Source organism: Sminthopsis crassicaudata, chromosome 6, assembly GCF_048593235.1.
Source record: "Sminthopsis crassicaudata isolate SCR6 chromosome 6, ASM4859323v1, whole genome shotgun sequence".
Lineage (NCBI taxonomy): Eukaryota > Metazoa > Chordata > Mammalia > Dasyuromorphia > Dasyuridae > Sminthopsis > Sminthopsis crassicaudata.
The window spans coordinates 105,628,515-105,656,443 of record NC_133622.1 but is presented as its reverse complement, the minus strand read 5'-3'; the positions used below and the strand labels follow the sequence as shown (position 1 = coordinate 105,656,443).

At 35.7% G+C, this 27,929-nt stretch overlaps 2 protein-coding genes across 3 annotated transcripts in view; both read left to right on the top strand.

The window, feature by feature from the left end:
• The window catches only part of ACSL1 (acyl-CoA synthetase long chain family member 1), a 93,557-nt gene extending 75,748 nt beyond the window's left edge, over positions 1-17,809 (top strand). For both annotated transcript variants that reach the window (XM_074274487.1, XM_074274486.1), the window contains exons 14-21: positions 42-137; positions 6,054-6,126; positions 8,280-8,368; positions 9,107-9,223; positions 13,648-13,791; positions 14,331-14,432; positions 15,227-15,298; positions 16,114-17,809. In XM_074274487.1, coding sequence (XP_074130588.1) covers positions 42-137; positions 6,054-6,126; positions 8,280-8,368; positions 9,107-9,223; positions 13,648-13,791; positions 14,331-14,432; positions 15,227-15,298; positions 16,114-16,254 — 834 coding nt within the window. In that variant the 3' untranslated portion in view covers positions 16,255-17,809. The remainder of the gene's footprint in view (positions 1-41; positions 138-6,053; positions 6,127-8,279; positions 8,369-9,106; positions 9,224-13,647; positions 13,792-14,330; positions 14,433-15,226; positions 15,299-16,113) is intronic.
• Positions 17,810-24,306: 6,497 nt separating this feature from the next.
• CENPU (centromere protein U) overlaps positions 24,307-27,929 on the top strand; it is a 72,828-nt gene continuing 69,205 nt past the window's right edge. Inside the window, exon 1 of the mRNA XM_074273542.1 lies at positions 24,307-24,412. The gene's annotated coding sequence lies outside the window, so the exon portion shown is untranslated. The remainder of the gene's footprint in view (positions 24,413-27,929) is intronic.

The following is a 27,929-nucleotide window of genomic DNA, read 5'->3' as shown; positions in this document are numbered from 1 at the left end:
TCTCAGATATTTTACTCATCATCTTCCCCTCTCCCTTTAAGGCAAGTCTTGGAGGGAAAGTAAGGTTAATGGTTACTGGAGCAGCTCCTGTATCAGCAACTGTTCTGACTTTCCTGAGAGCAGCACTTGGATGTCAGGTAAGTTGTCAAACTTGTTTGGAGATTTATTGGAATGATTGATGATCCTGAGGGTGTGTGTGTGTGGGGGGGGTGCACATGTGTGAGTGATTCCTTACCTGGGGAAAGAACAACATTTTATATGACAGTTTTGTGGCTGAAAGGACAAAAGGGGAAGGGTTATACATACAGCCATTCCTTAAGATCTAGTCTTTTTTGCATGATGAAGTGAAATTGCACATACTGTTATAAGTCTTGGTTAGAGGCATGCACTCTTTAGGAATAGTTGGACTGAGCATAGTCTTGAACCATGGAACAGAAAAGCCCTGTGTGCCCTTTCTAGCAGCAGCCTATCCCTGTGCCCTCCTCTTCTTGGTACACCATTTATGAATGGGACATTCACATCTGCCTTACTGGCCATTGAAAGTCTTTGTTGTTTGTTCAGTAGCTGGGATTGTTGTACTTTGAAGTAAAGAAATTGTCCTTATCTTTCATAATAATTTATTATAATAATAGTAAGTGACATAATGATTAATAATAATAATAATAATAGCTAGCAACATAATATGTAATAAACAGTTTAGTACTTTACAAAGTACTTTTAATGCATTATCTTATTTGATCCTCACAACAGCCCTGTGAAAGAGGTGATGCTCTTACCCCTATTTTACAGATGAGAAAATTGAGGCATTAAACAGTGACTTACCCAATGTCTCATTGCAAGTATGAAGTAGGATTTGAACTCAGGATTTCCTGATTCCAGGTAGCACTCCAGATGCTACACTACTTGATTGCTACTTAGTGCTATAAATGCCTGGCCCCTTTTTATAGAGCTTCCGTACCTGGGATTAGAGAGTCTCCACAGTTGATCAGGAGAAAATTTCCCAGTGCTCATCTCAGAGATCCATGGGGAAAATCAAAAAGCACTAACAACATTTGTCAGAGACAGACCCAACTCTCATTTCTTTTCCAAGAAACCCTAAGTTTTCATATAACCTAAACTTCTTAGAAACCATTTCTCGTTTTGATGTCTAAATTTTCTCATTTCTTCCCTGAAGGGACTCCTTTTGTAGGACTTTCTATCACAACATGTATAAGTCTTCCACTTACTGGACATGAACTCTGAAAGTAATAGAATCATTTCTTGAAAGCTAGACAGAGTTAGAATTGGTGGCATCAAAATTGAGATTTGACCCCATTAGTAATCTTTACTCATAATTACAGTGATTGGTTACATATATAGATATGTATATGTGTATATACATATGGCTGTCTCTCTCTATATATATCTTGTCAGGAATATCAGTTACCTCTGGGGTGACCCACAGGAATTCATCCACATGGAATCGATTTTCTCTCAGTGAGCAAACCACTTAGGATAAATAGTTCAAAGCACTTTCTAGGATAAGGCATTAATAAGTGTTTTTGTAGAACTAGAATCATTTTTCCTCTTAATAGCCTCAGAATGTGGTCCCAGTAGTGACATAGATGATCAAATAATATTTTCATTTTCATTATTTTTCTTTGATCATTGACCTATTGTTCTCAAAAAAAATAAATAACACCAAATCACAGTTCTACAAATAGTGTTAGATGTTGTGCATGTTTTCATCAGTGGTCATTTAAAAAAAGATTTAAATATAGTAAATTGTCAGATTTATTTCAATAAGTATTAATTATCATTTAAACAATGAAATATTTAAACGATATTTCATTATGACTCCTACTTCACTAAAACCTGTTAACACTATTTTACTATTTATTTAGATGGCCATACAGAACAACTCTGAAACAGCAGATCATTTTATAAAAAGTGATTACGATGATGTATTTTAGAACTCAGATTACTATATAGACAAATATAGAATTCAGTATGTAATCTATAGCATATATTTCATGTTCTTTTAAAAAAATTCTCACATCTTTAATCCAATTTTATAAAAATTAACACAAGATCAAATTTTCCATTTAAAAAGGGTATTATTAACCTGGGGTCTATTAATTTTTAAAAAGTATCTTGATGATTATTTTAAGTATAACTGTTTTCCATAAAATCCTCTTCATTTTATGCATTTAAAAGCATTTTTATAAGATGAGATCTCAAGACTTTATCACAGTATCAAAGAAATCCATAACACAAATGTGATTAAAAATTCCCAGCTTTATAGTATTTTGTTTTTGTTATATTTTTAAGTGTTTGCTTTTTACAGTATTTCAGCCAGTATTGCCAGTACTTTATAACTAACATTTCTAAACTTTTGTTTTGCTCCTGATTTAACTCTGGTAATGGTTAAGCAAGACTGGCAGCCTTTAGAAACTCAGCAGTGTCCGGAAATTATTCTGTGATGATGTGATGCAGAGCTTCTTAACCTTTTCTGTGTCTTGGATTCCTGTGGCAGCTTAAAGCCTATGCAGAATAATGTTTTCAAAGGCCTAAAATAAAGTCCATAGAATCAGAAAGGAAAGCAATTATATTGAAATAGAGTTATCAGAATGTACTTTTTTCAAGTTTATGAATTCCAATTGAAAAACTAATGAGTTTTTAGTAGGTTTGACTAGACAGGAATGTCATAGACATATGTAACCCATAAATGAGGAAGGCAGAATCGAAGTCTTAATTAAGGGCAAACTAAAGGATGATTTTTGTCATCCTCATTATGTTGAATTAGTCAATCATGGCAGACCTCAGAGATCAGAACTTGCTTTGAGGAAGCATCAAGGTAACAGAGTCTAAAGCAGTTATTCTTGATATCATCAGAGAAGCTTTCCTTGATAAATTCTTGAAATATGTTGTCTAAGCTCTTTTTTTTTTTTTTTTTCATCATGATAATCCAATAATTCTTAGATTCTCTCTCGGGTCTATTTTCCAAGTCAGTTATTTTTCCAATGAGGTATTTTACATTTTCTTCTATTTTTTCCATTTTTAAAATTTTGTTTGAATGACTCTTGATTTTTCATTGAGTCATTCACTTCTATTTGTCCAGTTCCAATTTTTAGTGAATTATTTTCTTCGGTTAGTTTTTTTTTTTTTTTTTTTTTTGCCTCTTTTTGAATTTGGCCAATTGTACTTTTAAATTGTACTTTTGTTCAGTGGATTTTTTTTTCCATTTTACTAATTCTACTTTTAAGGAGTTATTTTCTTCAGTATATTTTCCCCCCATTTCATCAAATTAATTTTTAAGGAGTTGTTTTCTTAAGTCAGTTTCTGGACTTTTTTTCTCAAGGCTTTCCCCCAAAAAAAACTTTCATAACTCTCCTGCAAAGCTCCCATTTCTTTTCCCTATTTTTCTTCTTTCTTTTAAGATCCTTTCTGAATTCTAAGATAGTCTTTTGAACTAGAGATTAGTTCATATTCCCCTTTGAAGCTTCATCTGAAAGTGTTTTGCTTTTACTGTCCTCTTCTGGGTTTGTGTTCTGGTGGCTAGAAATACACCCTTGACATTGAAAATCAAATATTAAGGAAAATGTATTAAAGAAAAATCTTAAGGAATCATTTTAATGTTTCTGGCCAGAAGCAGGCCCCGCTCCTTTTTGGAAAGAGGGAGCAATAAGCCCAGAAGTGGGAGAACCTTTATACTTGTTAGTGTGGCACAGCCCCTCCCTTCAGAGAACTGATTGGTCTGCTCCTTCTGAGTTATAATCTTTCTGAAACACCCACTGCATGTTTCCCCCTCCCTCATCATACATCCTATGTTCAAAAATGGCGGAAAATATCTTCTAGCAGGGGTTCTCAAACTACAGCCTCGGGCCAGATGCTATGTATATGGGCCCACTGGGTTATGGCAAGTGGGCTGAGGGGCGGAGACAGAGTGTGAGGTTTTGTTTTTACTCTAGTCCGGGCCCTCCCACAGTCTGAGGGACCGTGAACTGGCCCCCTGTTTAAAAAGTTTGAGGACCACTGTAATCTATAGGGTGTATTGTTTAAGCTCAATAAGTCATTGATCCCAATTAGTTTGAGCTGAATCAGCTACTATCTTATGTTTATGGTTTTCTCCAAATAGCAAGATGCTTTCTAATTGGCTGAATCCACTTGTGCCTTCCTAGCTCCCCAGTCCTTTGTTTGCTAAAGGCTTCTATTGATCACTTAATTGTTCTGTGGAATCTTAATCTTCTTTAACCTCTTAGTTCTGAAAACCTCTTGGTCAGTGGTACCCACAATCCCCGCTACCTCAAAACTTGCAATACTCTGTGGAAACCCAACTTCCCAGCTTTTCTCACATAGTCTTCCCTGTTTTCATAGTAGCTCTCTATGATCAGAGCTCTTTTTGGTTTTTTGCTCATTTTTAAAAGTTGAGGTTTGCAGTTAGGGCACAGGGGAGAGTGCAAGACAACAGGGCTTCTCACTGACTAACCACACTAGGACAGGTGCTGCAGGCTTCCCCACTGTACTGAGTAGGCTGACCAAATCCCTCCTGTTATGCTGGAGTTCCGGGGCTCACAATTTGCCTTATTGCACTAGTGATTTTACAGTTGGTCTGCTGATCTAGCCTTCTGCACCAGGACAAAGTAGCCAATGCTGCTAGATTCTCTGAGCAGTGCCAAACCTCACTGGTGCTGGGCTCATTCCCCTCTGTCCAACTGAGACAGACCTTTCCTGAACTCCTTCCAAGGTATCTTAAGCTAAAAAATTATAACTCTCCGAATGTTTGTGGCTTCTGTCACTCCAGAACCCATTCAGAAGCTAGGCTAAGCTTCTAGATTAAGTGTTGATTCTAAGAAAAGCTGTGGATAAGGGGCAGCTAGGGGGCGCAGTGGATAGAGCACCAGCCCTGAATTCAGGAGGACCCAAGTTCAAATCTGGTCTCAGACACTTAACACTTCCTAGCTGTGTGACCCTGGGCAAGTCACTTAACCCCAGCCTCAGGAAAAGAAAAGTCGTGGATACTCAGGCAATGTCCTATCATACTCTTCACCATCTTGGCTCTGCCCCTAAAGCAGTCATTCTTAAAAAAGCCAGCCAATTCATTCAATAGCTCTCTTGCTGCAAATCAAGACTGCCTGTATACAACTTGTTTTCTGTCATATGTGCAAGATAGCCATAATAGCTACCTTCCTACAAATAGGAAGAAAGAAAACAAATCTGCCTTGCACATCTTTTTTTAAAGTCCATGAATCTCAAGAATTTGGGAAAGTGTTTAACCTCACCCTGGTAAATCAAGGTAGCAACTGAATTCTGGCAAAAGCTCACAATTCATCCTCATTCATAGCCCTGGAACTAGCAAGTCTATGGATATTTCTAATTGAGATGCCCATGTAAAAAGATAGAAAAAATCCTTGTTGGAAGACCAAGGAGACTTAATGCAAAATGCGGATATGGGGGCCAGTTAGTTGATATAGTGGATAGAGCACCAGCCCTGACGTCAGGATCAGATCAGGAGGATCTGAGTTCCAATCTGGCCTCAGACCTTAACACCCCCTAGTTGTGTGATCCTGGGCAAGTCACTTAACCCTGATTGCCTCAGGGGAAAAAATGCAGATATGGGCATCTCTACTAGCTACCGGTTAGTAAGGTCTTGGGTGGTTTGGCACATTTATCCCTGCCGTTTCATTGGTGTAAGAAATTCCCCAGTTGAGAACAGTTCCTCTGCCAATACAGAGAAACAGCGGCTATACAACTTTCTTAGAGAACTACCTGGGACAGAAACGTGACTCAAAGCTTGCTCACATACATACAGTGTACGTGCACATGTGTACAACACACCCAGATGGGAACATATTGTTTACCTGCATATGCTGCACATATGTATGCGTATATATATATTTATGCTTTCTTTCTTCACAGTGGTCAAGTGAAAATTCAACTCACATAAATGGCTGGTTGGATCAAATTAAGACACATCCACAAGAACTCAGGGGTTGGTTGAATGTGGCCACTTTCAATAGTGATATAAAGCTTTTACCACCAACAAGTAACTTATAATGTTTTTGATATTGTAGTTCTATGAAGGCTATGGACAAACAGAATGCACAGCTGGATGTTCCTTATCAGTGCCAGGAGACTGGACCGCTGGTATGGTTGTACTTCTCATGACCTCTCTGTGATGTTAATGTAGCTGATTGAAGATTTAATTGGAGTTCCCCTGACTGCATATTGAGTGTTTGAACTAAATGGTTTGTAACCAACTGAACTGTGAAGTGGCTGCTGTGTGATCTGAAGGAATCTGGGCCAGCCTGGCTGCATATGCTTAAGAAAGGGATGGATCTCTCCCCTCACTGTGGAGCTCACTGCTTTATGCAATCATGGGAGATTAAAGGAGCTTTAAGGCAGAGAGGGCATTTCCCTGAGGGAAAATCTAGTCTGCCAGATGACAACTCCTCTTAGACTTAGTAGATCAGAAGTCCTTTTGAGTTGCCTAAAGCTGAAAAGTTGAGTGATTTTTTTTCTGAATATCACAAATAATCAAGTGTCCAATATAAGACATGAAACTTTGGCTTCTTCCTGACTCTTGAATTCAACACTTTACTACAGCTGGCCACTTTTCTTATATGCAGATACATGTATTTGCATATATACATACATACATACATACATATATATATATATATATATATATATATATATATATATATATATATATATATATATATATATATATATATATACACTGTTATTTACAAATACATGTCTCAGTTACAAATGCAGTTCTTATACAGCATAGAGTATATGTGTATATGTACATATGATGTTTTTGCATACACACATGCACACACATATACTAATATAGGGAATATGGAATAAATGTGCTGAATATTGTTGAATATAAAATATTCATCATCTTACTGACCTTCAAAGATTAGTTTGTTAAAAACTAAATGAAGGATCTAAAAAGTACTCTAAAGTTATAAAACATAAATTTAGGATTTTTTTAATGAAGTTTCAAGTTTGTTTGTTTTTTTGTTTTTGACTTTTGGTCAAGTTATTGGCCCTCAGCAAAGCATTCTGAATGTTCAGCCCAGGAAGTTTCATAAAGGGACCTGAAAATGTTTTTTAGTGTAGGGGGAAAGGTAGTAAACATTTTGAACTGGCAGAGCAGTTTTTAGCTTAGAGAGGATAGGGGTTCTAACTCCACATTTTACAAATGAGGACCTGAGGTCAGGAGTGACATGTCTGAGGTCACAAAGCTGACTTGGCGGTCAGCATACTTTACATTACACTACAACTGAATACATGCATACATAACATTTTCACATATGTGGCATTCCTACATATGCTGATGAATGTGTATATGTGTAAGTATATACGTGTGTTTTATTTATATAACTATTACAAACATTGTCTGGGGGTATGTAATCTTCTAGATTATAAGCTTCTTAAGAGCCTGGAGGGATTTTTGTCTTAAATTTCTCTCTCCCTTAGTGCTTAGCACTTTTTTTTTTCAGCTCAGATTTTTGATCTAATTGTATAAGAGAACTCCTTAATGTGAAAATTCCTTCTACTTCCTGATCAGCAACTAATTCATAACTTACAGCCTTACAGAATTATCTGGAAAAACATGTTCCGTGATATGCCTATAATCATATACAGCATTTGACAGTATTTGAAAAACAGAGTTTCTGACCCTATGGTCCATAAACTTTATAAATAAATTAATAAGTACCAGTTTATATAAAAAATATATTTCAGTATAATTAATCTCCTTTGTAATTTTGTACATTTTACTTTATGCACTTAAAAGCATTACTCTAAGGGATTCATAGTTTTCACCAGATTGCTAAAAGGATTAACAACCCCCCCCCAAAATATGAAGACCCTCTAATATAATGCCATATTCCCTCGTAGCTTTACTAAGTATTGGAGTGGCCCCTAAATAAATGTGTTGGACAGCGAAGTGAAGTAGATATAGTGCTGGATTAGGGGTCAGAAAGACTCATTTTTATGAGTTCAAATGTGACCTCGGACATTTACTTGTTGTGTGACCCTGGGCAAGTTGCTTAACTCTGTTTGCCTCAGTTCCTCATTTGGCACATGAGCCCGGAGAAGGAAATGGCAGTCCAGTGCCTTTGCCAAGAAACCCCAAATGGGGCCACAAAGAGTTGGTCACAATTGAAATGACGGAACAGCTACGATAAATGTGTAAGATGAATACAACTGCTTGAGACTGGTGCCAAAGGAATGGTGACCAATCCCAGAGGAGTGATCATTATGTTTCATTTGATGCCTAGGCCACGTTGGTGCTCCAATGCCTTGCTGTCTTATAAAGCTTGTCGATGTAGAAGAAATGAATTACTTGGCTGCCAAGGGAGAAGGTGAGGTGAGTAAATTTGTATTGATTGTTGAAGTTTCACCTCCTGTCTGTGTGTGTGTGTGTGTGTGTGTTACCCCTGACTTTCAATAGAAGAAAGCTATATATTGGAACTTCTAGGTTTAATCTAATTAATAACAGAGTGAAATGAATAATATTGTTTAAGATAAAAGCATGTTTTTGGAGGGAAAAGGGAGACTCTATGGGCAATAAAAGCTATGTGGGAATGATTCTAACTTCCCCTTGAGGCAGCAAAAAAAGAGCTGGACTCAAGGGCTTATAGAGCCTGGAGGCCTCCAGAGGCTGTCTATCCTTGGAGCTTAGGTCCTAATTGCCCTAGGTACCAGTTAATGAATTTCTTACAGATTAAATCATGAGATCCTAATGACCTGAAAGTACATACTTGGCAATCTGGGGCTAGGAGTAAGACAAGGACTAACTACTCTTAGCCGTAAGCATTGTGACTAGGCCCATCTATCACAAGTTTAAGCCAAGACTTGAATCAAGAAAGATGGGATGTTGGAAGTAGACCCCAAGCTCCCAGGCTGGTCCTTTCTCCTTGTAAATATTTCTCTGGTTTTAGATTACAAAACAGAGTAAGAATCTCTAACTACTGAGAGAAAAAAACCATGCAGCTTTCTTCTCCTTGTCAGAAAAGTCTTATTAAATCTCTTGAGTTGAACTCCGTCTCTGCTTTAGCAGTTCATTTTATGACATTAATGGTATGAAAACCCCCCTTTTTCTCAGATATGTGTGAAAGGGTCAAATGTATTTAAGGGCTACTTGAAGGACCCAGCAAAAACAGCTGAAGCTCTGGATAAAGATGGCTGGCTACACACAGGAGATATTGGGAAATGGTTACCAGTAAGTAAATGTCTCCTCTTTTCTCTAATATTTTACTCTGAAACAAAGTTGTTGGGTGGGGCAGACTTTGTAGGGAAATCGTTTATCTCACATTTCTCACCCATTTCTGAATTTTCCCTTCCAACAAAGAAAAACAGAAGGAGCCAATGTATCTGATATATGCAACATTCCACCCCTTTAGTCTCTCCTTTTCATGGTTCGTTTTCTCCGGGACCAAGATTAATTATTGTAATTACCTTACTTCCTTTTACATTCTTTTTACTTACATTTTGTAATCATTTTCCGGTTCTCATTTTTCTCAGCACCAATTCATATAAATCTCCTTGTCTTTCTCGGAATTCTTCATAGTCATCATTTTTTACAAGTAGAGTAATATTCCATTACATTCACATACACTCAATATGTTCAGCTATTTCCTAATGGAAGGCCATTCAGTCTTCCCCCAGGTATTTGCTAGCGCAGAAAGTGCTGATATGAATTTTGATATATCTTGCATCTTTCATTTTTTCTTGACCTCCTTGGGGTACATGCCTAGTAATAAAAATAATGAGGATGATGATAATTAATACTTATATGTGCCAGGCATTTTTCCAATATTATCTCATTTGATCTTCACAGCAACTCTGAGAGGCAGGTACTATTTTTACCCCTATTTTTGAGATGAGGAAACTGAGACAAACAGTACTATGGTTTAAAGTGTATTAAAGCTTGAGTAAATTTTTTCTTTCAAAATTCCAAATTATGGTCTGGAATGATAACAATCCACAATTCCTTCTATAGTTCATCAATACACCAGTGTTTTCCCACAGTCCACCCAACTGTAATTATTTCTGTTTTTTGATGTCTTTGTTGATTTGCTAATTAAGTTTGAGATAAAACTAAAAAGTTCATTGAATTTGCATTCTTTTTTATTAGTGATTTGGGATACGTTTTTTGATGCTTGTTAGTTTGCAATTCTTTTGAAAACTATTCATCTCCTTTGACAATTTTATCTGGGAATAACTCATGGTTCTATGTGTATATGTAATCTTAATCTTCATATTTCTTTGGGGAAAGAGTTTGGCAAATAATTTCTTTCTTTTTTTATTACAGCTTTTTATTTACAAGATATATGCATGGGTAATTTTTCAGCATTGATGATTGCAAAACCTTTTGTTCCAATTTTTCCCCTCTTTCCTCCCCCCCCACCCCATGGCAGGTTTACCAATACATGTTACATATGTTAAAGTAAGTTAAATACACATGTCCATACAGTTATTTTGCTGTATAAAAAGAATCGGACTTTGAAATAGTGTACCATTAGCCTGTGAAGGAAATAAAAAAATGCAGGCGGACAAAAATAGAGGAATTGGAAATTCTGTGTAGTGGTTCATAGTCATCTCCCAGAGTACTTTCCCTGGGCATAATTGGTTCAGTATTGGAACTGATTTGGTTCATCTCATTGTTGAAGAGGGCCATGTCCATCAGAATTGATCCTCATACTGAATTGTTGTTGAAGTATATAATGATCTCCTGATCCTGCTCATTTCACTCAGCATCAGTTCATGTAAGTCTCTCCAGGTCTTTCTGAAATCATCCTGCTGATCATTTCTTACAGAACAATAATATTCGATAATATTCATATACCACAATTTATTCAGTCATTCTCCAGTTGATGGGCATCCACTCAGTTTCCAGTTTCTGGCCACCACAAATAGGGCTTGGCAAATAATTTCATTGATATTGGTCAACCTCTACCCCTCCATCAATACATATCACTAAGTTTTCTGCATCTTATGATCTTAGGGGATTTCTGGGGCTACTGAGATTTATCCCATCACACAGCATTAAAAGTAGGACATGAATCTAGCTCTTTCTGACTCTGAGGATCTCTCTTTTACTGTGCCACATAGTTTCTCACATCTTTGTATCAATAGAGGTGAAATGTATTTTTATGGAATGCTTGTTGTCCAGCTCTAACTAGGATACTATGATCTTTCTGATTGACATCTGGGATTGTGATAAGGTGAAGGTGATGAGGTTGGGGTAGCAATTTCTTGTTTAAAAAATGGGGCACAAGGCATGTATGAAGAATTCACAATGGTGTTCTCTTTGCTAAAAGGTATCTTTATTTACGAGAAAAGGTTACAGACGAAATGAAGAGGTAAAATAGATAACAGGAATGGTAATATGAAATAGTATTAGAAGAGCATTAGAACGATTACAGTTATCAAGAAAAGGGTTTCACAATTAACAGTGGAAAAGACAAGTTCCCCAGTGGAAGTCACAATTAACCAGGAGAAAAGAAATACGCCGTGAGATGGGAGTATGCTGTTAACTGACAGACTAAATCCATGAAGGAGTTTAGCACCCTAGAACAGCTAGTTATAACAAAAAGAAAGATATCACAAAGCAAAACTCTGTGGCAGGTTAACCCAAAAGAGATTCAGAAAGATGGGATAGGTTATAGACAGATTTATAGGGGAAATTTAACTCGGGTGTGGGGGGGAGGGGAATTGACTTTATAATTTGGCTTTCTGATTGGATAAAGAAGGGTGGGACTATGAGGCTGAGCTGATCCCCATCAGTGACTTCCCTACTAATCTCAGGGAGTATTATGCTCTTCTCAGTATTTCTCTGCCAACCCTCCCTAGTTACCCAAGACCTCATCAAAGGGAGGAAGGAATAAGATATATTTTCTTACAATGGCTGGTGTTATGGGTAGAAAGAAATAGGTTACTTATCCCTCTAAAGGTAGTGAAGGTGCTTCACAAAGCAGGCTTTCCTTATTTTATCTAAAAAGTATTAGCTATAAACCACATTCTAGAAGACTAATGATGATGAAGCTAACCATCTTTTGACAGAGAAGTGATGGGACTTAAGATGTGGAATGAATAGTGTGTTTTTGGACATGGTCAACGTGGGAATGTTTTACTGTTCAAATTTGTTACAAGTTTTTTTAGTTTTGTTTAGTTTTGGTTTGGTTTTTTTAGCAATTTTTAATTAATTTCTAATAATTGTTTCTAATAGGAGCTGGGAAGGGAAGAAGAAAGTAGAGATAACCGAAAAAGGAAATAAAAGAAAAAAGGGTCACTGAAGCCGCTTTTTAAAAATTTTAGAGGAAAAAAAAAGTAATAATGACCAGAAAGAAGTACAAAGAGGATAGTTTTGAAAGTGAGGGACTTTCAAATTGAATTTATTTTATACTTAGAGAATAATAATCACTTTCTGAATAATTTATTGAAAGGAATTTGCAGAATATTCTGGTCCAGGTATAAAATGGATTAAATTGTGGGTTCTGGTCCTGGCTGTCCCCCAATTATAACTGTGTTAACACATCTCTAGATCTCATTTTCTTCATCTGTACAGTGAAGTAGAGGTAGTAGGGTTAGATTGATGGGAAACACCTAGACTTCAGTGTCAAAACACTTGGCTCATAGGCCTCATATAGTCCAGAGCACTGCTGACTGTAGTCTGAACTGAATTAAAATGTAATTGTAAAACATTTGACAAAATAAAAAATGCAATAAAATATAGATATTATTAGTTTATGATTTTCTTAGTCAATGTGTGGTCCACAGGGATCTTTACATGTAGATTAATGGTTTCTGTTTAAATACTACTGGTACTGTAGACAACAGGCTGGTCATGGGTTTGAATGTCATTTAACTTGATAGCAATGCATGGATGCATCAGTCAACCTCTCTGGTCTCAGTTTCCTCATCTGTAAAATGAAGAGATTGTTTTAGATTGCTTCTAAGGGCCTTTATAGTCATGACTCTCAGAATTTACTTCCAATTCTAAGATTATATAATTGTTCTCTCTGTTTCTCTAAATGATGTATTTGGGAATTTAAGAGACAGTACCCTCAGGAGATGTGGAAAAAAAAAAAAAAGATGATTTAATCACTGACCTTTTTCTTGTGGTTGAGGTCAGGCAGCCCCTTTATGGCTAGAATATTCAGAGTTCTTGATATCTAATCCTGAAACCTTATGTGTATGTGTTAAATTGGATATGGAAATCACATTCCCTCTCTCCCTGAGGCCCTGAATCAGATGGACCAATATAGACTTGGTGGATGTAGCCAAGTAATTTTTCACCTAAGAGGAAAACACTTGTTTCTCTTCCAACAGAAATACTCTAGAGCAGGGCTTCTTAAACTTTTTCTACCTATCCCTTTTTGTCTGAGAAAAGTTTACGTACTCCTGGGTATGTATATAAGTATATAAAGTGGGTATACAATCAGAGATTTACTGGTCAGTAAATAAATGATAATTTCGTGACCCCCACATTCAGCTATGAGACCTCAGACCCACGACCCACAGTTTATGAAGCTGGCTTCTAAAGGATAGTGATGGTGCTATTTTAATAAATTGTGACAAGGGGCTGGTAGTTTTCATGTCAATAGGTACAAATGCTCTCCTTTTTTCTTCTTTCCTACCCAGAATGGTACCTTGAAGATTATTGACAGGAAAAAACATATATTCAAACTGGCACAAGGGGAATATATAGCACCTGAAAAAATTGAAAATATCTACCAGCGGAGTGAGCCTGTTGCCCAGGTGTTTGTACATGGGGAAAGCTTACAGGTATTTTCTCTGAGTCACCCTGTTTGTGCTTTAATTCCTATAGCTATGAAGCAGTGGAAGCAAGAGCTATTAAGGCTCTTACTTCAGTTACAGTTACTTGAGGTGCAAAAATGGATACTTAGATTATATATTAGGCCTAGGAATCTAAAATGCACAGTACAAACTTTTCCAGCCTGCTTCCCAAATGCTTAATGGGCAGGTGTGGCAAGACCTTCTGAAAGCTGACTATATCAGCTTTACATTAAAACCTTCATTCAGCAAAGGTATTGAAAGGGAATAGTTAACTAGGTCAGAGCTTTTTGTAAGAACTAGGAAAAATGAAAATTGTACCTTTGTAGATTATTGTCCAGTGGGGACTTTGAGCCTTTATTTACTGTTAATATATACGGCAAAATGAGTGCTTTCTCAGCAAAGAGCTCATCATGGAGAAATAAAAATGGGGATTTCCTTTAGTTTCAAGTGAGATTTTAGTACCAGCATGAATGTTCAGGGATCCCTGGTCAAGGCATAATTGTAATTGATCTGTATTGTGTGTGTAGGCATTCCTCATAGCTGTAGTGATACCAGATGTGGAGACATTGCCTTCTTGGGCAAAAAAGAAGGGTTTCAGTGGGTCCCATGCAGACTTGTGCAGAAATAAGGTAAGCATTTGATAATAATAATAATATTAATAATAGCTAACATATAATATTCACTATATGTCAGACACTGTGCTAAACACTTCACAAATATTATCTCATTTGATTTTCCAACAACCTAGGGAAGTAGATACTATTATTATTCCTATTTTACAGTTGAGGAGACTGAGGCAAACAGAGGCCAGAGCTCTATCCTGTCCACCACCTAGCCACTAGTGGTCCAACAGATCTCTAAGTTCATGCCTCATCCTGCCTCCTTCCTTTTGTTTTAAATGTACTTGCTTTAATAATGCAGTTTTAATACTGTGTCTTTGCTGGAGTGAGGCTCCATATACATGGAACATTACATACAACATCAATTTTTTTTTTTGATGTACCAACTGGTTTTATTGAATCCTTTCTTTTTTATAAAATTGTGTTTACAAAGGCATTTTTGTTATATACATATTGTGAAGGATTGCTCTCTGGGAAGGGGAAGGAAAAGGAGGAAGAAGAAAATCATTTATTAAACACCTACTATGTGTCCTAAGCACTATATACTTTAAAAATATTTTTTCATTTGTTCCTCACAACAACCCTTTCAGGTAGGTGTTATTACCATCTCCAATTTATGGTTGAGGAAATTGAGATTAGGTGATTTGCCCAGGGTCACACAGCTAATAAGTACCTGAGGCTGGATTTGAACTCAGGTCTTCCTAATGCTCTTTATCTATTATGCCAGCTTGCTAAGCAATGTAAAGGCAAATGATATCTATAAAAATATTTTTAATACAATCTTTATTTTATTGCCTTAAAAGGATGTTAAAAAAGCAATCCTAGACGACATGGTGAGACTTGGAAAAGAGGCTGGTCTGAAGCCTTTTGAACAGGTGAGGCTCGAATAAAGGTTTGTGAATCTCTGTACAACCAGTTTCTTGACTTTGGAAGTTTTGCTCCAAATGTTATTAAATAAGATTGGGTTTCTTTTCTTTTTCTTTTTTTAATTAATTTTATAATTATAACATTTTTTGACAGAACATATGCATAGGTAATTTTTTATAGCATTATCCCTTTGTACTCCCTTCTGTTCCAAATTTTTCCCTCCTTCCCTCCATCTCCTCCCCTAAATGGCAGGCATTCCCATACATATTAAATAAGATTGGGTTTCTTAATGAATTTTTTATTAAATTAAATCAATAGTTAGTACATGTTAATTACCCCATAACATTGCAGAATTTTTTGGAACTTCTCAAAAAATTCGTTACTACCTTTCATCTAAAACAGAAATTCTTTACCTTTTTTATGCCCTGGATCCCTTTAATGGTCTGGTGAAGCCTGTGGCCCCCTTCTCAGAATCATGTTTTCAAATGCATAGAATAAACACAGTATGTTATAATTATGAAAGGAAATCAGTGGTCCTGGTGTCCCAAAAGTCTTAGTGCAATTTTAAACTCCTTAATAAAGGCTCCTTTATTTGATAGCTTTAAACTGTACTGAATATAGTTATCAAAATATTAGAAATGTAAGTTCGTGGATCTCAGGTGAACAATCTCTAGTCTAAGACAACCAGGTATAACACTCCCTGAAAGGAAAAGAGTACCATCTGCCCTTGTACTAATTAAGCCACTTCATTCAGTGTTAAGTGAATTATTGTTGTTGTTATTTATTCCGTACTGGGCAAGTTTTTGTTTGTTCTTATTTCCAGGTCAAAGGTATTGCTCTTCACTCAGAATTATTTACTGTGGAGAATGGCCTTCTGACTCCAACACTGAAATCAAAGAGACCCGAGCTCCGGAAATATTTCAGGTCACAGATCGATGAACTCTATTCTACCATTAAGATTTAATCTTGAGGAAGATAGCTTGGAAAAAACAAAACCGCACACCTCCAAAAGATCTACTTCTACTGTTGGCCTTCATATTGGTAATTTTGACTACAGCAAACATAGGGAAGGAGACTTGTTTGGACGGAGTTCTTGCCATAGGAATCTTGAAGGAAACAGAACACTGCCTTACTGTCACCTTGTGTTGCTGACCATTTTGTGGTGATACACATTTTCCAAAATGAGCCTTAAATTGTAAAGGGCAACTGTATACCTGATAAGTTATTTGGGACTTTCTCAGCCCAAAAGGTGGGTGTTGACCCTTCTCTCCTGATCCTTACTAAGAAACTAGGGCTTCCCTGTTTCTGAGAGGTCAGCTGTTTGATATGTTCTCTGCAGTTGGCTACTCCAAAGGGTACATGGTACACTGGAGAAAAAGAACCCTTTTAAAAATGGCAAACACACACGCACTTGTGGGGTATACCATAATTCATCCAAACATTATTTAAGTCCCCTTTTCTCACCCTTCTTCAGATGAGGGTTGTGAAACTCTCTCTTCCTTATGCCCTATCCTCAGGTTTGCCCCCAACCAAGAAAAGAAAGAAATGTCTGAACTTTACTGTTTAAACTTAAAGTTCACTGTAAATCAGGACAAAAGCAACTGAGCAGATTTGGGGTCCCATATGAAAGTCCTACAGAATGTGGATTCTAATGCAAAGCAGAATGCCACCAACAGAGTGTTTTCCAGATCTCTCTCCTTCCCTTCCCTCCTGCCAGTAACAAATCTGCCTTAGACTCGACCATGAAGACAAGAATTTCAAGGACACATTTACCATCAATAGCAGGATCAGTCAAGCTCAGCTGTGATGACCTGATAACCGTACACCTTATCTCTACACTGCACTAGCCACTCTTTCTGTATAATGGCCAACGGGTTTTTAATGTAGTTTTCATTTCAGAATATCATGCCGTGATTAATGCTTTATTTGTTTCCCAGAATAAACTGTCTCATACCAAACATATCACTTCAAAGGACAGAGGGAGCGGGTATACTTGAATACTTTTTTGTTGAAATGGAGGATACTATTTGACAGGAATGGGCCCATCTCAGAAATCTACTCATGATTTCTACAAAATGTATTCAATAACCCAGAACAAGTGTTAATTAATAGAGGGGTGTAAAAACTGAAAGGGGGGAATCAATTTTTCTTAGGAGTAATTCCTGAGGGGCTTTTAGTTTAATTGGGGAAATTGGCAACATTTCAATTATTACAGGTTTTGGCCATATTTGACTGAATTAAGTAGTCATTTTAAATGATTCTGGTTTTTGGATCCATGGGGTTATATTTAATATTCAAGCACAACAAGGTTTGCACTAAAGAGATGTCATTGTAATAACACTATTTGGTAGCCTAACTTCATAATGTGTGCTCTTAATTGCACAAATATCTAAGTCAGTAATTTGTCACATTGGAGTTTTGGATGTTTGCTTTCAGTGTTGGCTATTTCTATGTTTTATAAACCAAAACAATTTCCAAAAAATAACGAAGGAAACCAAAATAAATATTTCTGCATTTCATATGAGTGAAGTGTTGTTTTTTTTTTAATTCAAATAATCAAAAGCAAAAAGTTGCTATGAAGAGGTGTGATGGAGAAAGCCTTCTCCCCTCCACTTCAGTGAGTTGTATGCCTGCTCTAATTTTTTCCATCCTCATTGACTGTTAGTTAACAGCTTTATGACACTTAGAATAACTAACCTTGACATCTGGTCAAAATGTCATTGGCAAAGTTCAACAGATGTTGAAATAAAATAGCAAGTATCAGTAAGGAAAATATCAACTATCTTATTATATTTTCCCCCAAGATGGCATTTGTTGCGATTGGTTGCTAAAGCATATCTTTATTCTTTTGCTCTGGGAGGCTATCAGAGTAGTAATAACTTACTTCTTTTTCCCTTCCTTCCCGTTAATTATTTCTCATTTTTACATTTTTGAATGTTTTATTTACTCCTCTAGCTTCTTTTCCTCTTTCTGTTACTTATTTATGGCCCCTTTGAATGTTTACTTTTGTTGGGCAGTGACACTCAACAATTTCATAAGGGACCAAGCTTCCCTGTGATGAATTGGTAGTGTTTTGTTTTTTAACTTCATAAATCATACAGAGCCGGACAGGGACACATAGTACATCTCAGCAGCCTTCTCCTGCTGCTGTGCTCCTGGGCAGTTAGTGTAGAGGAAAAAAATACCTTCTCCCTAACCTTTATTCTTTAGTTTGAATTCTGGGTAGATAAGAAGCTAATTCTGAGAAGAATTATAAATTGTCCAAAGGTTTGGTTTCTGGGTTTTTCCTCAAAGAACTAGGTATTAGGGATTAGGTCATCCTGTTCTCTGCTTTTTGGCTCCAATCCTCTTCCTTTTCTGCTAGTCCCCAATTATATTCATTTCAGTGATTTTGTGTGAATGACACTTGGTCCCCATGTTGTTTCATGGAGCAAAGGTGCTTAACTTTGGGTCTATGAACTTTTAAAAAAAAATTCAATACTTGTATTTCAGCATATTTGTTCTTTGCAATTCTATATATTTTATAACATTATTTGAGAAAAAGCTCCATATGTTTTGTGTGACTGCCAAAGAAATCTACAACAGGTAGAAGCTTCGAGAACTTCTCCTGTGGAATGAAGAACATTGTCTTCTGTTAAAGGAATTATTATTCAATAGTTTTAGTTGTGTCCAATTTTTCTTGACCCCATTACAGTGGTTTTCCATTTCTTTCTCTAGTTCATCTTACACATAAGAAAATTGAGGAAAATAGCATAAAGTGACTTGCCTAGATTCACACCTTAAGTATTGTGTATGTGTATTAAGTAAGTGTACTGAGAAGGGAGGTGGTGAATGGGGCAATTAAAATGCTTGCAAATTGAGATTATGTATATATGTACACACACACACACACACACACACACACATATATATATAATTAAGACTGAAAGTAATTTAGGAGTCATGAGATCTAAGCTCATGTTACAGATGAGGTATATTAAGGTTTACTGATTGATTAATATGCCCAAGGTGACACAGTAAGACATTGAGGCTAGATTGAAATCGGTTCCACAAACAGCATTCTACACTCAGGTTTCATCTAGCTTTTTCTATTGGCACTATTATATTTGCATTTTTTCATATTTGATTTCAAACAATGGTTAGCTTAGCTTAATGGATAGTGAGCTTTTCTCAGAAATAGGAAAAACTGTATTCAAGTCTTGGTTCTGATATATACTCACCATTTGACTCTACACCATTCACTTGCCCTCTTAGTATTCAACTCTCCCAGGTTATAAATTGCAGAGAAGGTACCAAACTACATAGAGGGAGTTTCTTCACTTGGACATTGACTATACTAGTGAAATCATCTTCCTCTAATTTTTATGAGTATTTTTTTCAAGCATGAGATAAGGTGTTTTTATAAAGAACAAATTCTGATGAACAAATCATCAAAATTCTTGTTGAAGATTTTTTGCAGGAAGATTAAGCTTCCCAATTTGCTTATGACTTTTCTACCTTTGCATGGTGTACAACCAAGATAGATTTAGGGGACAATTGAATTTAAACTTGATAGAATCTGAACTATTTAAACCACTAAAATATGCAATGTTCACATGTCAGATCCTAACATGAACATTGCATATTTGAATAGATTGATCACATATTGGGAAGTATGCAAATGGAGACTAATATTCTTGTCTGCCTTAATGTACTTATTACCTGCATCTCCTCCTGTCTTCCCCAGTCTTGGCCTTTCCTCTCAAAAGAAACCTATATCTTTGGGGGAAAAAAAAAAACCTTAGTATGTGGCCAAAGGCTTTTCTGCAGCTCCATCCAAGCCCAAAAAGGAAAGTGCTGATCATCAATCAAAAAACACTTATTTCTATAGAAGATAAAATGGACAACTTTGATTACATAAAATTAAAAAAAACCTTTTGCACAAACAAAACTTATTCAGCGAAAATGAGAAGAGGAATAATTAACCAACAAGAAATATCTTTACAGAATATTTCTCTAACAAGGTATGTTATGCAAACTATTTAAGGAACTGATTTGAATAAACAAGAACAAGATCTATTCCTTATAGACAAAACGTTCAAACATTATATAAATGGAAAATTTTTAAAGGAATTCAAGCTATTAGCAACTATATCAATATGAAAAAGTCCAAACCACTTATAACTAAAGAAATATCTATTAAAACAAATCTGATGTTGTCCCTGATGCCCAATGGATTAACAAAGATGACTAAAAAGGGAAAATGGCAATTGTGGAGGGCTGTGGGGAAACAAACAATGAAAATACACTGTTGGTGGAATTGTGAATTGGTCCAGTTATTTTGGAAAACATTTGGAACTATGCCTCCCAAAATCACTAAACTACATAATCTCTGATCCAGAGATACTTTTCCTATTCCTGTATCCTAAAGAGATCTAAGAAAAAGGAAAAAAATGTTTGTAGCAGTCCTACTATACAGTGTACAAAACCCTACAAACTAAAGAAATGCCTCATCAATTGGCAAATAGCTGATTAGGTGAATGAAATGCAATATTAGTGGGGAAATGCCAAAAGTAATGGTTTTCAAAGAAATCAGAGTTGTATAATTTGATGCATGGTGTAGTGAGGAAAAACCAAAAGAAAATGTGTAAAGAAAAACAGTTTTGAAAAGGTTAAGAATTGTGTTCAATATACCATGATTCCAGAGAAGCAATAATGAAGCATATCATCTATATGACCACAAGATGTGATTCAAGATATAGAAATCTTAGGCACAGACAATATGGGAATTTATTTTGCTTGCAGAAACTTGGCCACAAGAGTTATGATTCCTTTTTTCTTTTTTAATGGGATTAGAGAAATGGGCAGGGTGAGAAAAGTTGGCAGTAGGGCTCTTTCAAAAAAAAAAAAAAAGTAAAATTTTTTAAATGCACAGAAGAGAATAGAATAAGGCTTGAAGGAAATAGGTGAACAGGAAAAAAATTCATGTTAAATTTACCATATATATTTTTGAACTTTTATTTACTATTTTGTTTTCCTCAATTACACATAAAAATAATTTTCAACATGATTTTTAAATTTTTTTATTTCAAATTCTCTCACTCTCTTCCCATCCTCTTCATTGAAAAGGCAAGCGATTTGATATAGCTTATATATCTGTAGTCATACAAAACATATTCCCATATTAGTCATGTTCTAAGAAAAAACATAGACCAAAATAACCTCCAAGAAAAATAAAGTTTAAAAGTATACTTTGATCTGTATTCAGACTCCATCAGTTTGAATATCCATCAGAATGGATAGCATCTTTCATCATAAGTCAGGGTTGTTTGGATCTTTTTCATTGCTGAGAATAGCTAAGTCTTTCACAGTTGATCTTATAGCATTCTTGTTACTGTGAATAATGTTCTTCTCCCTGTTTACTCACTTCACTTTGCATTAGTTCATGTGTTTCCAGGTTTTTCTGAGAACATCTTGATCATTTCCTATAGCACAACAGTATTCCATCACAATAATATACCACAACTTGTTCAACCAATTTCTAATTGGAATTTATCATATACTTTAAAGAAAAAGCAAGCTATATGTAATAGAAATTCAGCTTCATCTATAAACATCTATTTTGTTCCTACTTAAGATATAGGAATGCTAATTTATTTGGTGATTGAGTCTAGAAAGAAAAAAAAACCTAAATAGAATTTTTTAAAAATTAACTAAAACAAGCATTTACCTTCTCATGCTATGACCTTGGAGGGAATGAGAGCTAGAGTAATGACAGGAATTAGTTAGTAGTGTTGCTTTCCTTCCATCCTTATTAGGACAGAGAGCAGCTGCCCATGGAGTTCCAGGGTCAGGAGGAATGAGAGAGTTAGAAGGGAGTTCCTATCTAACTCTTATTGCAGGGGAGCAGGGATATTCCAGAGAGAAATGGCTCTTATTTTTCTTTTATCTAAACCTCTCATGAAAAAAATTTCCATGGAGCTGGAAAATCCCATACCAAACACCAAACCTAAGTCTTCCTTTTATGCACTAACCAGAGGCAATCTTTGACTTTTTTATCAACTGCTTTGGCTCATTTCTGTAATCCATATAGGAAAATAAGCCTCATTACTATATATAATAGTTCTCAAGTTTTGTACTATAGAACTTGAGTCAGGAGGGATGCATTTCCTCCTCCCTTTGCTTCAACAAATCCTTCTCTTCAACTCTCAAACATTCACTTTTGCATGAAGCCTTTCCTGATTCCCCCACCTCCTAATGCTTCTCTCTATGCATTGTATATAATTTATGTCTACATTATTTATACACATCTATGTGCATATATGCATATATAAATATGTGATATAAATTTTAAAATAATATACAATAAAATAAATACTAAAAATAAACATATAATGAAATTATATATAATATGCATTATGTATTTTGTATTTAAAGTGCCTGACACACGGCAAGCATTTAATAAGTGCTTGTTGGCTGTGAATGACAAACCTGGTTTCTGATTCCCAGCTCGGTGCTCTTTTCATCATGCCATGTTGCCTCTGGATGGGGTTCTAGTGTGATTTTTGACACTTTCTAGCTTCTGTTTCTAGTCCTAACCTCCCTAGGTCTCAATTTCTTTATCTGTAAAATATCGATGATAACTTTTTTTCACAAAGCAGCAGTTAGATAAATGCTTTGTTAGGTGAAGCTTTATATGCATATGAGCTATTATTTTATGATAAGTTTAGAACTGGTAGGGACTTCAGGGATCATACCTTTATTTCAACACCCTATGAATTAGGAAACAGATTCAGCGAGGTTAAATTCAAAGGCCAAACAAGTAGTAGAGTTAGCAAATGAATCCAGATTCACTGGCTTGAAATATTTTCTAAACTTTTCTTTGCTCCTACATCCTATCCCACAGTCTAAGACAGGAATTAATACCATTATATTAAGGCTATTTAGGGACATTAAGTGAGAATGCCAGTGTAAACTAAGTTATAGGAAAGAAGGGCAGTTAGGTGGTCCATTGGATAGTGTGGAACTTGGGGCCAGAAAAGTGTACCAGAGCATGGAAGACTTTCTCAGAGAATGGAACACTGTCGCTGGAAAATTAGATTTCTTCTGTTTCCAGTAAACCACCTTGACTTCATCATGGTCTCTTGACTCATCTCCAGGGATGCAGATAGCAACAACGCTCTACTCCCTTGCCCTCATGCCTGCCCATACTAATGCCCATTCTACTCTAGTTCCTGTCCTCCCATTAACTGCCCATGGGTTTCACCTAACATGTTAAGAACCTTCCTCCCATTCCCTTCACTTGATATAATCAGACACGGGCTGTTCTTAGTTATTCTTCCTGACTGGCCTTTCCTTTTTTTCAAAACATAGATTTCTTTATCTCACATCCTTTAAATTACTGTGATCAAATATGATTCAACACTCATAGTTGATAGTATGATTATTAAGATGAGTTCTCAAGTTGGGATCCATATATATCTCTCAAGGGTCTCTAGAAAGATTTTAGAAGAACTTGGATGAGGAAAAAAGCCAACTATATAACCTCTAAATGAAATTTACTGCTTCTTTTTATTATGAGTCTAGGCAACAAACCATAATCTGAAGGGATCCATAGTTTTTACATGCTATCCAAGATATCAATGACACACAAAGTTAAGAACCCCTCTTCTTAGGAGAATTATATGGATTGTGGAAATATATAATTTATTAAAATAGAGAAGAAAAGAAGAGTCAAAAGATAAAAGATAAATGTTACCAATAAGCAATTGTTTGACATTTGAAATTTCAAGGACTAGAGCTTAATATATTTTATTTTTCCTCTCTTTTTCTCTGGTGGAGAAAAGAATGAAAAGTGCAATTTTTGGAAAGGCATGGAGCTCAAGGGAGGAACAGGACTTGCATGATAAGAACAGAGTAAGTCTGGAGAGCCCAAACTTAGATAATAATGACTATACCGTTGGATAAGCAAAGTTATAGTAACGCATGGAGTTGGAAGCATTTTCCCTAGGGTCTGCTTTTTTTTTTTTCTTGCAAGCTCCATCTTTAGAAGAGAGGTAGAGAACATTTTTCTTCCAAGGGCCATTTGGATATTTATAACCATCAATTATCAACTTGTAGAATTCAAGTAATGGAAGATTGTTGTAAGTAGCTTTTATCATCTTCTCTGCTTTTGCTTGCCTCTTATAATCACTTTTTTGCCTGGTTTGTCATGTTAATGTTTCACTCATTATTTTCTTTAGACCCCTGAACTTCCATAGTTCTCTATGAATGTAAACCCTTGGGTAATGCCCTCTCCTGCTCTTTCTGATCATGTGATTTTCTTGAGAGACATTCAATAGCTATAGGGCAGGAATGGAATAACTTGGGCAAATCATATAACCTCTGCCTGTTTCCTCCTTTATAAAATGAGAATAATTGCATTTCATGTTGTTTTTATTGCTATTCAGTCATGTCTGAATCTTTGTGATCCCATTTGGAGTTTTCTTAGCAAAGATACAGGCATGGTTTGCCATTTCTTTCTCTAGTTTGACAGATCTATTGGCAGTCTATTTGACAGATAAGGAAACTGAGGCAAACAGGGTTAAGTGACTTGAACTTAACAGGGTCACATAGCTATTGTCTGAGTATAGATTTGAACTCAGATCTTCCTGACTCCAAGCCCATCAGTTTCTACAATGTGACACATAGATGAACTTACTACTCAAGAGATTTTATGCAAATCTACTTAAAACTTCTAAGCTTCAGTTTCCCAGTCTCTAAAATGAGTTGATCCTTTTCATTCTAAACCTATTGAAACAGTTTATCAAAAACTTCTTTGAATAAAACACCTCTTCTCTATAGATTTTTTAAAAGATGTATCTCATAAACATACTTTTAAGTTTAATTGTCATTATTAACACTTTGCCCGTTACATTAATAAGTCTAGGCAATCGACAAAACAATTTATAATGTTTCTGTTTTCCAAAGTGAAAATGAAAATTTATTTTTACACTGGAAATCTTATCATTGTTGAGCCAATAGCAGCTGACTACAGCACACCATTACTTATTATTAGAATGTAAGCTGCTTGAGGACAAAAAAAAAAATCGATTTTCATCTTAGTGATTAATACGGTGTATGGCAATAGTAAGTACTGAATAAATTTTTTTCTGTTTATACATCCAATGTCTTGACTAAAGTTTATTAGACCAAGCACTATAATTCAAGACCACAAAGTGGCAGACAAAATATTGATCCATAGAATTTTATCATTTCAGAGTTTCCAAAAGTTAATTAGTTTGAATTTGAAAAAATAATCACTTCCATAGATTTCAAAGAAAAGACATGAGGAAGCATCTCTTCATCCCACTGACTGATTTCTTACAAAGATAGGGGACTCTGGGTATGAAACACTACTTAAAATGTCAGGGTTTTTTCTATGCATTGATTCATTTGCTCTAATGCCTCCTCCCTCTTCCTTTCCCCACTTCCGTTTCTCTTCCTCTCCTTCCTTCCTCTCCCCTTCTTTGTTTTAAAACATGGCTCTCTGGATGGGGAGGGTGAAGTAATGTACTAGGAAAGGTAAATGATATATAGACAAAAGGTGTTCGTCTTCTTACATTTCATTACCCAAATTAGCAATAAGCCTCACAACACATCTCTCCAGGAATGTACTAGAAACCTTCCATTTAAGAAGGGAAATTGGTCTTCATCTCCTCAGACAGATCCTGATTGCAGTCTTGAGATTTCTTTGATAGACGCCAATTACTGTTCCCACCACCTTTTAGCTTTTGTGTACTCTCTTTCCTCAATGAATTATAAATTCCTTAAGGACAGGGGCTGTCTTTTTTTTTTTTTTTTTAAATTCATATCCTCCTTGCTTAGCACAGTGTTTGGTATGCAGTAAGAACTTAATAAATGTATACTGACTAAAAAAATAGAAAAAAAGTTTTATTTTCCAATATCCATTTATAAAATAAAATATTTTGGTGAAACCACTTTACCAGTTTCTAAAATTCTGTTTGTGTGTTTTTGATGCTGGATTAATTTTTAAAAATTTTTGAGACTGGGTCTCCCTAGTTCACCCAGGCTGGAAGTGCAGCAGCCATTCAAAAGCCAACCCTACCCATTGCAGAATGGCAAGAAACCTTGACTTATTCTTTCTTATATATCTGTAGGGGGGAAAAAATCTGCATGTTAGATTTGAGTCCACTCTGTCCAGGAACTATACATAGAGAGTGGATAGTGTGCCCTTGGGTGGGGGCCATATTTTTGATCTTGCTATACATTAGTAAATATCTCTTTTGTATCTTTTAATAGCTTTTTATTTACCAGATATATGCATGGGTAATTTTTATGCATTGACAATTGCAAAACCTTTTGTTCTAATTTTTCCCCTCCTTCCCCCCATCCCCTCCCCCAGATGGCAGATTGACCAATACATGTTAAATATGTTAGAGTATAAATTAAATACAATATATGTATACATGTCCAAACAGTTGTTTTGCTGTACAAAAAGAATCAGACTTTGAAATAGTGTACAATTAGCCTGTGAAGGAAATAAAAAATGCAGGCGGACAAAATCAGAGGGATTGGGAATTCTATGTAGTGGTTCATAGTTATCTCCCAGAGTTCTTTCACTGGGTGTAACTGATTCAGTTCATTACTGCTCTATTGGAAGTGATTTGGTTCATCTCATTGTTAAAGAGAGCCACGTCCATCAGAGTTGAGCTTTATATAGTATTGTTGTTGAAGTATATAATGATCTCCTGCTCCTGCTCTAAATATCCTTTTTGTAAAAGCTTTTTAAAAAAATAATTTGGAGACTGCCTTTGAAGTAACTATAGATGTCTTAGAATATCACAACAAAATATTAGGTTAGGGCAGATTTGTCTTAAATTCAAACAATGGGTCAGTTGGGGAATTATATTTGAAGGTTTTTCCCCCCCATTTTTAAAATTTATTTTGAACTAGCCCTGTGATTTTTATTGTTATAGGAAACTTCTAGTGAAGAAATTCTCCCCTATCCTGTGTACCTTACCTGGAACATGAGAAGTTAAGCAACTTGTCCAGAGTTACACAGTCAATATATGTAAATTCAGAATTCAAACTTAGAACTTTGGACTCTTAGGCTCTATTTTCTATCCACCACACCATGCTGTGACTTTTAAAATTCATTTTTAGAGAAGCAAATATGTATGATTTTAATATTATATTTTTAGTATAATCGATTTTAATATAATAGATTAACAATATCAATTACTAGTAATTCTTAAATGTTACTTCATGTTCTCTCCCTGTCCTGTATATTTGACTTTAATGTCTCTCCAGTAACCTAATTATGCTGTTTACTAGGAGTTAGTGTGAGCTTACTCAAGTGTTCTTAAGTTACTAAATTTTAATAAGAAATAAGGGGGGAAAACTGTTTCTTTTGGGGCTCAGTGCAAATGTCCTTTGCTCTGAGATTTAGGAGATTAAAAATGTGCGAGGAAAAGATAAGAACAAAACAGTCAAAGACGTCACTAAAGGGAAATAAAAATCAACTTAGTAAATATTTAGACAAGGAGTAAGATGAGATTAAAAAATAAATGTTACAAGAATCTAGCAAGAATTGTCTTTTAGTATTGGAATATTTAAGCTGAGTCTTATACAAAATCAAGATTACATAGATATCATTGT